The sequence below is a fragment of the Aedes albopictus genome, chromosome 2 (assembly GCF_035046485.1).
Source record: "Aedes albopictus strain Foshan chromosome 2, AalbF5, whole genome shotgun sequence".
NCBI lineage: Eukaryota > Metazoa > Arthropoda > Insecta > Diptera > Culicidae > Aedes > Aedes albopictus.
In genome coordinates this window covers 348,416,157-348,431,428 of record NC_085137.1, presented here as the reverse complement: position 1 = coordinate 348,431,428, position 15,272 = coordinate 348,416,157, and the positions used below count along the sequence as shown (strand labels likewise).

Below are 15,272 nucleotides of genomic sequence, written 5' to 3'. Positions count from 1 at the left end.
AGTGTACCTCAACGCCACCAACGGAGACAGCCCCACATATAAAGTCGATTTGACCCCACGATGGCAGTGTTCATCGTTAAAATACACTAGCCCGCAAAGCGACACGAGCGCCAAACGGCCAAAAACGGTGAGCACTGGAAACAAATATGACAACACTACAATGTTAGTGATGGGACGCTAGCGCCGCTCAACGGGAGCATATCCACATACTCTGAAATGACCGTTACAAAGTTTTACACTAGGCAGAAAGCGAAGATAGACGTCTGTTCTCTGTGGTTAAGCAAGACTCGATTTTGGATTAATGGGGCACGTTCGGTGTAGTACTAGATTTGTAGTAATGAGCTGAATTTTTGTATGGTGAGGAGGTCAATTCTCCGTTTCTGCAAAGAAATGGTGCAAAAAGCGTGGGTATTATGATTCCTTGCCTAATTTGATGCTGTTTGAGCAAAACTTTGGATAACTATGTTGTTTATGTTGCAAGAAATGGAGAAAACAACAACACTGTTGCCCAAAGTTTTGCTCAAACAGCATCAAATTAGGCAAGGAATCATAATACCCACGCTTTTTGCACCATTTCATTGCAGAAACGGAGAATTGACCTTCTCACCATACTAAAATTCAGCTCATCACTACAAATCTAGTACTTCACCGATTTGTCCTATTCGAACCAAAACGCACTGCTCGCAAAATAGTAGTTTTCACTCAATACGGGCTTTTGGTGAAACAACTCAAATTTGAGTATATCACAAATAACTCAAATTTGACTGGTTTTACTTAGCTGTCAAGATGAATGAAAAAGACCCAAATTTGAGTTTTTTCGTTTCCCCGTGTAGAATCGTTTTGCTCAACCATGTCTCCGCGAGTCTATAATGTAAATACATTGGTACTTGCACGCCCGGGCCCTTTTCAAACATGATGCGAGACTTATCGCTTTCACTAGCACAGACCTACTTCATCATTTATCGTTTTTAAGTCACATCACACACTTAATTTTGATTACCGAGTTCGGTAATTTTTTGACGAGATTAAAACTGCTGAGCACCGAACTCGTTCAGCAAAAATGCATTGTTTACCTTTTCCATACGATTTTGACAGTTGTTTTACTGAGCCTCAGTAAAATCGATTACCGAAACTACCGAGATCGTACTGCTGTTATAATCTCGTCAAAAAAGTACCGAACAGGCAATTCTCGCGTTACATTTGAAAAGGGCCTATCCCCAGAACGTAAACATTGAGAAAAACCGATGCAAACATTTTCCATCACATTTCCTATTCGTATTTCACAGTTTTCGGATTTTTCAACATGCTTTTCGTTTTAATGACACAAGAATAGATGTATCTATGCCTCAATAATCAATTTTGCATTAAAAGTTATCAAAAAAGTATGAAAAATTATAGATAAACATGTTAAGCTGATTTGAAAAATTTCACCCGGTGTACGCCTTATTGTGAGTCTTTCTAAAATTTTCTTAGCGTGGATTGGTCCCCCGAGTGAGTCCGTTGTTGACATCGTATCAAGGCTTGGCCGTTTTTGAGAGAGAGAATTCTCGCTCTCGGCGCTCGGCCCGAGAGCAGCTCCGAAAATTTTCGGTTGTCGGCCCTTTAAACGAGAGGACCAACAAATGAAAACAAAATTTTACCGTTACTAGCCCATTTGGAGCACGGGCTTATGAATGATTGGGAAAAAAAGCAATGATCGGCCGTTTTGAAAGTGGGGTTTATTCTGATAAGATTAACGGTTAGGCGGATGATGTTTGCACAGTATGTTACTGTTGGGGGATGCTATGGAAAGGTATAAAAATCGATTTGTTTACATTTTAGGGATAGGCCCTTTTCAAATGTAACGCGAGAATTCAGAAATAAGTGTGCAGCAAGCTCAAAACAATAACAAAACACACGAAAAGTGCATAAAATCGTGATTTTCATTAAATTGCATATTATTTAATAGTATATTAAATAGTATAAGTATACACACTAAGAATAAATCGCCGAATTCTGTGAAATTTCACCGAAATCTCAACAGCAGAATTTTCGGTGAACTGTTCGGTGATTTTTTAATTCACCGAACATACTGTAGAGAATGAAAATGATCAACTGTCAAATTCACCGAACATTTCGGTGAAATGTTTTACAGATTTTCTGTGAATTAGTGGTTTATTTGTGTGGGTTTCGCAGAACTTTCGGTGATTTGTTCACAAATTTACGGTGTTTTTTAGTTGGATTATTTGCGGTTTCGGTAAACCTTACTTGATAATTTACACAGTTTTTGCAAATTAAAACAAAATTAATAGTTGCTTCTTTTGGATTTATTTTAAAATGTATTTATGAGATGTTTAAACACTCAAATTAACATTAACTTAACTGCACGGCCGTTGGGGAAGCTGCTACGCAACATTTGCGGGTACTTCAACCCGTCAGTTTTTGCCCGGCAGAATCAGCAAACTGCAGAAAAAAAAAAACAAATTATTATTAATGTGAAATTGCTACTTACGAAAAATACCAACCCCATCTCGTGTTGCTGCTGAATATCGTCCAATTATTTCAGTTTTTTTTCTTCTGCTCTTTTTCACTTTAGATTCCGATGACTTCACATAATAACGATAACACTCTAAACATTTTTGATAACACACGTTTGGCAATATGGCCGACTACTGATTTCACATCAATTCGGTAAAAATCGCAGTGTACGGTGAAAATGGGCCTTTTCATTTGACGTCTTAAATCAGCTGATTGTTCGGGCGTTTGACAGTTCTTCTATGAAGATGACACGTTCTTGTTAGCAGCTGTTGTTCAAGCTTTGTAAACAAATGCATGCACGGATCTGTCACATGAAAAGGCCTATGTTGATGTTCACCGAACCGTTATGTAAAAATTTCACAGAATTTGGTAATTTGTTTTCCTTCACCGAACTTTCGGTGAAATTTTGACAGTTGGATTGGAAAACCTTAAGTTTCACAGAACGATCTGTGAAAACATATTTTACCGGTGTGATTCGGTGAAATCTTTCACAGAATTCTGCGATATAATCTTAGTGTGTAGTACTCTAAATTAAAAAGTACTCTATTTGTTTTATCTAAATAGTATCGCAACTGCGTTCAAAAGCTTAATTCCAATGTCTCTGCTGGCATTGCACTCGCGATGCGCTGCATACCGGGGCGCCCCACTTTCAAGTATCTGGCTGCTGAACTTGCTGGTGGGCCATCGCAAAAGTACCAATGTCGACGCAATCGATTCCTTCATCAGCGAACTAATGGAAGGTAAGGCTCTGAAGTGGAAAGTGCTCAGCAACAAGCACAAATCGACTCCTCCGCTGGTGAAAGGGGGTGATGGCGTGCTGCCGGCGGTTCAAAGCCGAGCCCCATTCCGGCTAACGCAGATTTTCGATGACCTCACGTCGAATCCGATTGTTATCAACATAGAACCTTTGGAACAGACGCATATCGACAATCTGATAGAAACGGCAATACGAGAGGAGAATGCAAAGGACGTTCAACTTTTGTTTGAACAGATGGTTGACTACGGGAAGCTTCCTTCCGAGAAAATTCTGAACATGCTGTTGGAGCACTTTTCCAATTCTTCCGATCGGGAACGGTTGGAGAAATTGGTGGAGCTTTGTACCAGAGTAGATCCTAAGTTCGTTACTGATAATAGCAATCTATTTCATTACAAAGCCGTAAGCCTTTGGAGCAGCGGGAATTCGCTCAATTCGTTGGATATGTTCAAGAAAGCCCTCATCGAGTCCACCAGCGAAAGCAAAATCGTGGTCAATCGACTGCTTGTAAAAATCGTAGACGAAACCATTGGGAAGAAAAGTGAAGCCGTTCTGCTCGCTGTGATTGAGTTGGGCGAGTTTTGCTTGACGGAAATAAACGACGACTTCCTGATAGGCTACGTGTGGGAGCGGAGCTTCCTGAGCCAGTGGTTCAGTGACCAAGAAGCGGCCAAAGCGCTGTTCGACAAGCACGAAAGACTGAGATTGGTAATTGCTAAAAGGTATGTTGAAATAATTTGATAACAAAAATTAAAGGATATTTAGTTAATAATGGACTTTTAGCAGCTGAAATTTGTGTCGATCTAAAACTCTTGGAGGAGTACGAGTGGAAAATGGTTCTAGTTTTGGGAGTCGTTTTGAATAGGTCAAGTTGTACCTCAATATCTAAATTCCGCTGAAAAATGCCATAATTCTTCCTAACAATGTGGAAAATGATTGAAAATATCTTTAAGCGTTTTCAGGGAAAATAAAGAAGAATGTTTAGCAGGCACTTTTGGAATTTTCATTCTACTGAGTTTTAGACTCCGCGGTGAATACTTTTATGAATTCGTGCAGAATCCAAAACATGATTTAGCTGGATAAAATATTTTCAGCACATAGAGTAACAAAGGGTATTATCGGCAAGTTTGTTCACTTCGTCATGAGGGTTTTTTGGGGTCTCCAGTTAGCCTAGTGGTTAAGGTTAAGGATCGCCAATCCGGAGACGGCGGGTTCGATTCCCGTTCCGGTCGGGAAAATTTTCTCGACTCCCTGGGCATAGTGTATCATTGTACTTGCCTCACAAAATAAAAATTCATGCAATGGCAGGCAAAGGAAGGCCTTTAATTAATAACTGTGGAAATGCTCATTTTAAGTAAATGGGTTCGTGGGAAGTTACCAAGCCGGTTTCATCGACGGCCGGTCGACAACGGACCAGATCTTCACCGTACGGCAAATCCTCCAGAAATGCCGTGAATACCAGATCCCAACGCATCACCTGTTCATCGACTTCAAAGCGGCATACGACAGTATCGACCGCACAGAGCTATGGAAAATTATGGACGAGCTTTCCCGGGAAGCTGATTAGACTGATAAGAGCAACGATGGACGGTGTGCAGAACAGCGTAAGGATTTCGGGTGAACTATCCAGTTCATTCGAATCTCGACGGGGACTACGACAAGGTGATGGACTTTCCTGCCTACTATTCAACATCGCCCTGGAAGGTGTTATGCGACGAGCCGGGCTCAACAGCCGGGGTACGATCTTCACAAAATCCAGCCAATTTGTCTGTTTTGCGGATGACATGGATATTATTGCTAGAACATTTGGAACGGTGGCAGAACAGTACTGCCCCCATTCGCATAACAGTCCCATGTGAATAGGAAACCCAGCAAACATGGGACTGTTATGCGAATGGGGGCAGAGTACACCCGCCTGAAACGTGAAGCAGCAAAGGTCGGACTGGTGGTGAATGCGGCTAAGACAAAGTACATGCTGGTAGGTGGAACTGAGCGAGACAGGACAAGCCTTGGCAGCAATGTTACGATAGACGGGGATACTTTCGAGGTGGTAGAAGAATTCGTCTACCTCGGTTCCTTGCTAACGGCAGACAATAACGTGAGCCTGTAGGGTCCACTTCCGGAAGCAACTCTCGCAACGGCAAACTCCAGCCACAGACAAACAGACGTAACTCTTAGAGGAGATTCATCAAAAACTTTTGCACGGTGCCTTTTTCATGAGCACACTGCCACCTGTTGGTAGAATCACGCAAGACACTGTCGACCATGATGGATTTCGATTTGACGTTTGTCTAACACACACACTATTACACAAATCGCCTGTAATTTTCCGTTTGCATCATTCAGCAACGTGTACACTGGCAAACGTCAAAGCGATCCAACACTAGCGCCTCTGGAGGAAGGATCGCGCAAATAAAATGAAATTTGAATTGATCGTTAAATGCATGTGCCGAGTCGTTTTGAAGAGTGTTACGTCTGTTTGTCTGTGCTCCAGCTCTCCAGTTCAGAAGCTTTCTCCGGTCGTTCGGATTCACCAGACTTCCCACAGGTTTGCTGTCCGTCGTCCGCCGACGCTCCACTTTATCGCAACTGTCACTCTACACGCTCATTCGTAAATGCTCAATTCGCACCATCTACACACTCAATGTAAACATAGAGAGTGCATGCCAGTACAAACCCTACAGAGCCGTGAAATACGAAGGCGCATCATCAGTGGAAGTCGTGCCTACTATGGGCTCCAGAAGAAACTGCGGTCAAAAAAGATTCACCCCCGCACCAAATGTACCATGTACAAGACGTTAATAAGATCGGTGGTTCTCTACGGACACGAGACATGGACGATGCTCGAGGAGGACCTACAAGCACTCGGAGTTTTCGAACGACGCGTGCTAAGAACGATCTTCGGCGGTGTGCAGAAGAACGGTGTGTGGCGTAGAAGGATGAACCACGAGCTCGCTGCACTTTACGGCGAACCCAGCATCCAGAAGGTGGCCAAAGCCGGAAGGATACGGTGGGCAGGGCATGTTGCAAGAATGCTGGACAACAACCCTGCAAAGCTGGTGTTTTCAACTGATCCGGTTGCCACAAGAAGGCGTGGAGCGCAGGTGGGCGGACCAGGTGGAGCGTGACTTGGCGAGCATTGGGCGCGACCGAGGATGGAGAGCGGCAGCCATTTGATGTTGAACAAATAAATTGTTGTGAACGAGCATTCGTGTACCCCATGATCGGCTCGGCTCGTGTCTATCACAACGATGGATAGACGACGACGGCCGCCGCCGCCGACGACGACGACGACGATGACGAACATACAGCAGAACAGCAGAACGCCATCATCTGCAGCAGCAGCCAGATGCTGCCCGCGCGCGCTTTCCGCGGTGTTACTTTTAATATGTTGTGATTAATTGTAATGTTGTGTAATTTGTGTACATAGTCTGTAAATAAATGTGCATGTTTTTATTATCGTAATGTCCGGTTGTGAAGTGTTTTATTCGGTCACATAAGCACATTTCCCCGGATATGAAATAAATGTATGTATGTATGTATGTTGTAAGATGCGTGTCCATGAAAAATTGACAATGTTTTGTTGTTGAGGCGACTACGCTTTTAGTAAAATTTACTGCAATGCGTTGTAACTTCAATCATATTTCAGTGAACTTAACAAATTTTGTTGTCGGTTGAGAATCATAGGTACGGTTCGGTTAGTAATTTAACTATGGAATCTGTAGTTTCCACAACAAAATTTATTTCAGTGTAGGCTTGTTAGCCAGGACACAGTGTAAATGCCTGTGCCCCATCACGGAATCAAAAAGGCCCATGGAGTGACAAAATGTCTTAGCTATGTCCATTGGCGGAGCCAGCATTTTCTTTTTTCTTACTCACTCTCCTAAACATACACGAGAAAGAGTAAGATAGAAGAGGAGGCAGCTTGCCCCCTCTTTCATCTCGCTCTTTCGCTTGCATGTTTGGGAGAGTGAGTAAGAAAAAAGAAAAAGCTGGCTCCGCTAACGGCTATGTCACTCCCAACGTTGGTGTTTAAATATACTAAAACACTTTCACTTACTGCAACACATCTACATGATTTATTCAAATACACTTACACAATCTGAATCTTGTCGCATCACTCGCTTATAGTGATTCCCAAATCACCCCATTCCAAATATCCAACTACTTGACACCTATGCTGATCCTCGTAACGGGGAAGATGGGCGTGGCCGGCAATGGAAGTTCTCATGTCTTTTTTACTTCAACCTCTAGTTGGATAGCTGTTCCTTCCCAAATAGCATTCCATAAAAGCATTTAGAATAGGAGTTCCTGAAGTTTTAACATGGCAATTTTCAGTATGCAATCTACGAATTACTCCGTTACCACGCAACGTAACGATCTTGATATTTTTCTCAACACTACACATCATCACACTTTGTACTCAGGATAACTTTCCGCTGTTTCGTTTCAATGACTAGTTTAGACAAAAGGATTAATCAAGAAAATGACCAGAAACCAGTACTAAAAATAATATGATTTTTTCGGGGAAACGGTTCATTCGGGGAAACGGTTCGTTCGGGGAACTGGTTTTCGGGGAAATGTACAATCTTTTAATGGATGTCATTTTCCGCGTACGTCTGGCAAACTGTTTCTGAAAGATTACGTATACTCTTTCCTATCTTCAGGTCTAGTGTATAAGTTTCAACTCTATTCAGACTGCAGCTAGAAACCTAGTAAATAAAAAAATCGTTGTTCCAATCTCTATGTTTCCCGGTGCTTTGAAATAACACCTCCAGTTAATTAATTATTTTATGTAGATTGATCAGATGATATCATTTAAGGTTAGTTCCGAATATGGAATGGCCTCACGTGGTATCCCTTGGTCAATACTCAAACTTTGCCAAATCCAGCGCTATTGATCAAAAGTTTGGGAATGATCTCAAACTTTTGATCAGGAGTGTTCAAAATAAAATGAAAACCATCAATAATATAATGCTGTTTATTATTTTCTATATTTTTCAGAGTTAGCAGTATGTGCTTCAATTGCATGCAGGATTTTAACACCGAGCCACTGTACCGACTGATGGAATTATTTTTAAAACATCAAATGTCCACCCAGTGCCGACTAATATTAATTAGCTTGTTTGAATACGAATGTAAGTGCTCGAAACATTCATTCCCTTTTTTGTGATCTCATCATAACAATTTGAGTTTTGAATTTTAGATTGGAGACAAAACTTGCGAGCATGCTCGGAGATAATGCAGAATTCTATCGACCTGGATATTCCTCTGCCAGAGACGTACAACCAAAAGCTGCTGGACCTGCTGTTGGGTCGCTCCATTCTGCAGCATAAACCTACCACCGACAGTGTAGCCAAACGAAAGCAGAAACTACAGGCGAAGAAATACCAGCTGAAGTTTTAAAATTCTTGAGATTTTGTGAAATCTTAGCAGAATCGTTCGATGAAATAATTGTATATAGTGTGTAAATAAGACAAATGTAGGTGATTTTTCTATTAGAAATATCAAAATATAGAACAAAAATTATATATTACAGCAGATTTCAATTTAATCTAATTTAAGTACTTCAATATTCAATTCTGCTCTTAATTCGTCGATGTCCTGCTCCCAGCGTTTTTCCCAGTAAACGCACATAAGCGGTCTGGCGCGTTGTCCCATTTTTAAAGCCCACGGAAGATAACGTTGTAGATAGTTCTGACGTTGCCTACAAAACAGAAAAAAAACAATGAATCCAGATTACTACAACACACCAAAAGAATCATACTTTGGCCTGAGTCGAAACGCTCCGAAAACTGCTCCTCCGTAGCACATGGGTAAACCAATGTTGATGGCCTCTATCCATTTGATGGCCACTTCTCCCAGCATGTTGGTTGGCATTCCGAAAACGGCGTGAACCAAGTCGTGCACCTCACGGTACCGTGTCATGACGTAGGCAAGTTCGGGATCGTCCATAAATTTTACTTCCATCCGCGAGTCGGGTGTTATTTCCTGCGGGGCGAAGGAAAAGTAGGATTAACGGTCTCACATACAAAAATGAAACCTGATTCTTCAAGGAATTTCACCTGGAGACTGACATTCTTAGATAGTTCCTTCAGTTATTTCTCTTGCAATTCCTTTTGGAATCTTTGAAGAATTTTTGGAGGAATTCCGTAAGGCGTTTCTGGAAAATTTGCGAAGAAGCTCCATGAAGAATACCAGAACAATCTTTTGGAGGAAAAGAACTAATTAATCTCAGAAAGACTTTCTGGATGCATTCCAGAAAAAATATCTGAAGGAACCCTAGTAGGAGAAATAAAAAAAAATATATTCATGACTCTAAGTAGGAATTCTAGAAGAAATCCAAAAGTTTCTTTTGAAGTTTAAAAATAATCTCTGAGGAAATATCTGAAGTAATATCATAAAGAATTCCTGAGAAAAAAACACTGAAGAAACAACAGGAGGAATATCAAATGGAACTATCAGAGCAATTCCAGAATCATCTTCAGGGGTAATTCTGAAATATCCCAGAAGGAACTTTTTCCGGAATCTGAGAATGAACTTCTACAGAATCCTAGAACAGATATCTGGAGTAATTCTAAAAGGGGGAACATTTTTGACGGAATTCGACATTTTCAGGAGGGACACAAATAAATTATTCAAGAAATTTAAAAATTTTAAAATGAAATTAGAGTCGTCGAGGAAATTTCTTAACAAATCCGATGAGCTTGACGATTTTGCCTTATTGTTTGGGTAATTTTTCATCAAAAACATTTATTTTTTTATCATCCCCCCCCTTGACGAATCAAAGGGCAAAGTGACAAAAGAAGAAAATGAGATTTGTTCCGGCTAGCACAACAGCCAAAAATATACCAAGGCAGAACAAAGGTAAGCAGTAGGATACTTACGTGCTTTTCCAGAAACGTAACATAATGAAAGCCAAACGTATTTTCTGGAAGTTTCCTCAGCGCATCCATGTCCACCGTCCGAGTGTTGATGCGTGGTTTATCTGCCAATATCTGACGACCTTCTTCGCAGTTGCGCATCTGTTGGCGAATGCTCTCCAATGCCGGAACACCGGTCGTTTCCCCTAGGCAAGCGATCATGTCATGTCTAGAATGAGGAAACGAGAACAGATGGCAGCAGATGGACCTCCAAATAGGACGTCAAAACAGCTCTTACCTTCGAGGATCAATTAGGGCAGCAATGGAACTACCGGCGCTGAGAATCAATCGCTGCAGGTCGGTAAGTTTGACTTGATTTTTGAGGAACTCTTTGGTAAACTCGTCTACTGGTTGTGCGGTTTGTTCGGCATCGGGAGGAGGCTGTGCACCTTTATCGGTGTTTTCAGCGGTTGTATAGTAACGACCAACAACAACTCGATTCAGCCTCAAAGAGCGAACGATACACCGGTGAAGCATTTTAGATAAATTTTCCGTTTGGGCACTCTAGCATTTTTGGGAACAACAATACGGCATTAGATTAGTTTAGCGAATCAGGTTTAAAAAAAATAATGAAATGAAAGGTGAATATATTCAAGTCGACTAGACCTAAACACGATGACAACGGCAAAACGGCAAGAACGGAACGATAAATTTCCAATGTAGTGACCTGGAACCCAGTATAAGTTTACTAAGATCCCTTGGCACAACCTGCGCAGTGAAAGAATGTATTCCCAGACAAGCTTTGAAGTGCATTTGTAAGCGCACGATGCTTTTAATCACAGAGAACAGACACCCAAGTCCAGTTCAAAAACTGTGTAAGGAATTTAACAGTCATTAGAAATAGCAACACAAGTGGAAACATCGTGGATAGCAGCGCCACCACGATGTTGCCACTTGTGTTGTTATTTCTAATGACTGTTGTCAGTGGTGAATATAAAACTTATTTATATATGCGTACTCACCATTGACTGTAGCAATTTGCCGCATAAATGACGTTAGTGTTGTCAATGCTAAAAAAATTGAATCCTTACACAGCTTTTGAGAAAATTTTCTATTGGCTTGGATGTCTGTTCTCTGTGCTTTTCATTCGCACCACCACAATATATGTTGCAATTATGTTTTATAACAAATTTGGAAATCAAAACAAAAACAAAAATAGAGTTGCCAAATTTCAATGAACAAGGTACACCACCACAGGGTAGCCAGTTTGTCGAATTAAAAGTTTACCCCGGTAATTCGACAACAGTCGTTGTCGAGTTGGCGGGGTAATACGGTACTCATGCAAAGGTAGCAGATTGAGAATCGCATCTAAAGCCTCTGCCAATAGTTTTGGAGCATAACCAAAAGGCACGTGTCGCCTTACCGATCACGGACTCAATTTGAGCATTCCAGTTCAGTTTGGCATTCAGAATCAAACCTAAGTATTCAACTCTATCACTTGGATGAATTTGTATCCCTCCAAGCCGAAAAGCTCTTAGATTGACCTTTTCATAGTGAAAGGGACGATTACGACTTTTGACGGGTTGATGCTAAGGCCCTCGTTAATACACCATGAATATGTGTATAGTTTAGGGCCCTTTGTATTCTTTCCGAAACAGTTTCATCATACTTTCCTCTTGCTATAATGACTACAGTATGACCCATAAAAAAATGCGACATTCCATTTTTTTGCGGTATTTGATGATTTTTAATGAAATAATCCTAATGAATCAAACTTTTTTGGATTAGGATACAATAAGGAGGTCATTGTCATACAGGATCTCTAAATTTTTTGTCAAAATATTCATTCACACTAAGATCAGCTCGGTATTTTCCCCATCTTTTTACTGAGTTCTTAACATCAGATTTAACTCGGTACGCTCGGTTATCCCTTTTGCTGAATACTCTGTAAATGAGTTAACGAGCTCTGCAAATAAACTGTCAAAAATTACAGATGAACTGTAAATATTGTTACTGATGAACGGTAAATATTGATTACCGAGTGCACCGAGTTAAATCTGCTGTTGAGAACTCAGTAAAAAGATGGAAAAAATGCAGAACTCAGCGAAAAATTTACTGAGCTGGAAAATTAGAATCTTAGTGTGTTGGTTACGTATATGGGATACCTTATGATTGTTAACAATTTCTAAATAAAATCAAGTTTTCCTCTAATTTTCAGAGCAAAATGAACTAAGACAAAAACTTTTAAACACATGGAAATCATGAAGAAATATGTACTCTTTAATACGCCCATGTTTGTAAAATATTTAAAAAAAAATTTCAAATGTTTAGGAAACAAAAACTTAAAAAGGTGCTACATATTAAAAACCGTATTTAAGATAAGTTAATAAAAAACTTAACACTGTTTGAAAATTTTTCGAAACAATTTTTTGTTGATGAAGGCATATAAACCTACCTTTATGATAGGTACAAATACTAAGTACTTAAAAACAATTTCATGCATAAAACATAATATTTTCTAAAAATTATCATTTGTCAAATAATTCAATTTTCAGAAAATGTCTCCAAATTTATAAGTTAATATTTTTTTCGTTCTTGTCCGACGAACCAACGAACTCCTAAAGACCTTATCCAGCCATAAAAGTACTATCTTGAAAATAAAATTTGATTGAATGTGATTGAAAGCAATTGAAAGAAAATTATATCCTTAAAAAACGGCCTCTGGCGCGTGGACGATTTCGACATCCATATGTTCAACGTTATATTTCCAAAGGTATGTGCATGAAATCAGTCTATGTTCCTTTGCCATTATCAGATAAGTGGCTCTACTATACTATCCAATAGATACATGCAAGGTTAATCAGTTCGAAGTAGGGGAACGATGACTTCGAAAACTGTCGCATTTTTTATGGGTCATACTGTATATCGTCTGCAAATCCCACAACCTCGAAAACTCTTTCCTTCAAGCTTCTTAGAAGATCGTCTACAACTAAGGGCCGCTTTAGTGGTGACAGGACTCCTCCTTGAGTTATAGAAGAACTTCCCAGCTCAGAGGTGATTTCTCTTTTTGTAAGCACAGTATAAATCCAATGCATGATAGGGTATTGGTTTCCTTATTTAGCATGTGGCTCCCATTTTCATCCTACGAAAAACAAAGGATTGAAGCGTTGTTTGTTTTGTTTCTTATTTTTGTATTTTTTGTTAGAAGTGCATACGCATGAAAACAAAAAAAAAGGAATCAATCGGTTCCATAATCGCTTGTTTTCGAATAGGATTATTTGGGAGCGTGAGATTACTGATGGCACACATTGGTTGAAGTTTTTTTTTCTCCATGGCACGCATCATAGATGAATAGAAGGCTTTATCAAGCTCCTTCTATGTCTAAAAAGGCGCATAGAGCTATGTCTTTTGCTGAAAACGTTGTTACGCGAATGAAGTGCAGTAACCGTTGATTTACCAGATTGATAAGCAAACTGGAAGTCAGATAGAGGATGCTCTTTTAGGTAAGAAGAATTGATATTGGGTTTCTCATCAATGTTTAGACTACTGTGATAATTTGAGAATCCATTGAATCATCATTTCCCAGCGAAATTTCACACTAATCAAACTTATTTCGTTTACCTGTTCTGCATCCGACGCCCCTGGCATGAGCATAACCGAACTTGTGTATGCCAGCCGCTGCGAAGTCGTGTGCGAAATTCGACTGTGATGATAATGAATTTCGGCCGAGTCTAAATGGGTGCAAATGTCGCAATAAAATCCTTCAAAACCTTTTCCATAGTAGGTACATATTTAACAAAACTGTAGAAAGACTTATTGGCCTGTATGCTTTCGGATGAGCCTTGTCTTGCTTTCCCCTTTTTTGTATAAAGATAACTTTTACAAGTCTCCATTTTGATGAAACATAATTCAATCTCAAACTAGCCTTGAACTTCTCAATGGAACAAACATCGCTTCTCTATTTTGAATCAGTGCTGGAAATATCCCATCCACTCCTACAGATTTAAGAGGCTGCAAAGATCTAATTGCATTTTCCACTCTGGCCTTCGTGAAGATTTCATCAGCTATATCTGAGGCGGTGTTTACTGTACTATTTGACTCCGTACAGTTTACACAAGGACATCCTTCACCTTCCAATAATATAGTATCATTGGAAACTCCACTTAGAACCGAACCTGGAAAATGGGTTTCCATCATTAAATCCAAAGTAGGAGTTTTGGTAAAAGTTCCATCATCACGCTTCAGATTTTCCAATTCATTTGTTTGATCTTTTGCAAGCGTTTTTTGTAGTCTTGCAACCACAGGAGTTCTTTTTAGATTCGACATGTCAGCACCCAAGATTTTTTTTTTAGATTTTCGTATTTCGTTGTTATATTCAGGAGGAATTTCTTTAGGAATTCCTGGAGGAATTTCTTTAGGAATTCCTGAAGGAATTTCTTTAGGAATTCCTGGAGGAATTTCTTTAGGAATTCCTGGAGGAATTTCTTTAGGAATTCCTGGAGGAATTTCTTTAGGAATTCCTGGAGGAATTTCTTTAGGAATTCCTGGAGGAATTTCTTTAGGAATTCCTGGAGGAATTTCTTTAGGACTTCCTGGAGGAATTTCTTTAGGAATTCCTGGAGGAATTTCTTTAGGAATTCCTGGAGGAATTTCTTTAGGAATTCCTGGAGGAATTTCTTTAGGAATTCCTGGAGGAATTTCTTTAGGAATTCCTGGAGGAATTTCTTTAGGAATTCCTGGAGGAATTTCTTTAGGAATTCCTGGAGGAATTTCTTTAGGACTTCCTGGAGGAATTTCTTTAGGAATTCCTGGAGGAATTTCTTTAGGAATTCCTGGAGGAATTTCTTTAGGAATTCCTGGAGGAATTTCTTTAGGAATTCCTGGAGGAATTTCTTTAGGAATTCCTGGAGGAATTTCTTTAGGACTTCCTGGAGGAATTTCTTTAGGAATTCCTGGAGGAATTTCTTTAGGAATTCCTGGAGGAATTTCTTTAGGAATTCCTGGAGGAATTTCTTTAGGAATTCCTGGAGGAATTTCTTTAAGAATTCCTGGAGGAATTTCTTTAGGAATTCCTGGTGGAATTTCTTTAGGAATTCCTGGAGGAATTTCTTTAGGAATTCCTGGAGGAATTTCTTTAG

At 39.9% G+C, this 15,272-nt stretch overlaps 2 protein-coding genes across 2 annotated transcripts in view; one reads left to right on the top strand and one right to left on the bottom strand.

The window, feature by feature from the left end:
* Positions 1 to 3,039: 3,039 nt before the first annotated feature.
* LOC109430818 (uncharacterized) lies at positions 3,040 to 8,809 on the top strand. Its single transcript, XM_019706902.3, has 3 exons — positions 3,040 to 3,993; positions 8,276 to 8,409; positions 8,478 to 8,809. Exons 1-3 carry the CDS (start codon positions 3,113 to 3,115, stop codon positions 8,675 to 8,677), a joined length of 1,215 nt encoding a protein of 404 aa, XP_019562447.3. The 5' UTR covers positions 3,040 to 3,112; the 3' UTR covers positions 8,678 to 8,809.
* The window catches only part of LOC115263203 (ubiquinone biosynthesis protein COQ4 homolog, mitochondrial), a 49,845-nt gene continuing 43,357 nt past the window's right edge, over positions 8,785 to 15,272 (bottom strand). Inside the window, exons 2-5 of the mRNA XM_029866183.2 lie at positions 10,433 to 10,698; positions 10,159 to 10,363; positions 9,039 to 9,262; positions 8,785 to 8,978 (exon numbers count right to left, since the gene is read on the bottom strand). Coding sequence (XP_029722043.2) covers positions 8,822 to 8,978; positions 9,039 to 9,262; positions 10,159 to 10,363; positions 10,433 to 10,671 — 825 coding nt within the window. The 5' untranslated portion in view covers positions 10,672 to 10,698 and the 3' untranslated portion in view covers positions 8,785 to 8,821. The remainder of the gene's footprint in view (positions 8,979 to 9,038; positions 9,263 to 10,158; positions 10,364 to 10,432; positions 10,699 to 15,272) is intronic.

Excerpts from the sequence above, each read along its gene's own strand:
- LOC109430818 (XM_019706902.3), top strand. The coding sequence starts at position 3,113 with ATGTCTCTGCTGGCATTGCACTCGCGATGCGCTGCATACCGGGGCGCC. Across the intron at positions 3,994-8,275 it reads AGATTGGTAATTGCTAAAAG|AGTTAGCAGTATGTGCTTCA; the intron begins GTATGTTGAAAT and ends TATATTTTTCAG. Across the intron at positions 8,410-8,477 it reads TAGCTTGTTTGAATACGAAT|ATTGGAGACAAAACTTGCGA; the intron begins GTAAGTGCTCGA and ends TTTGAATTTTAG.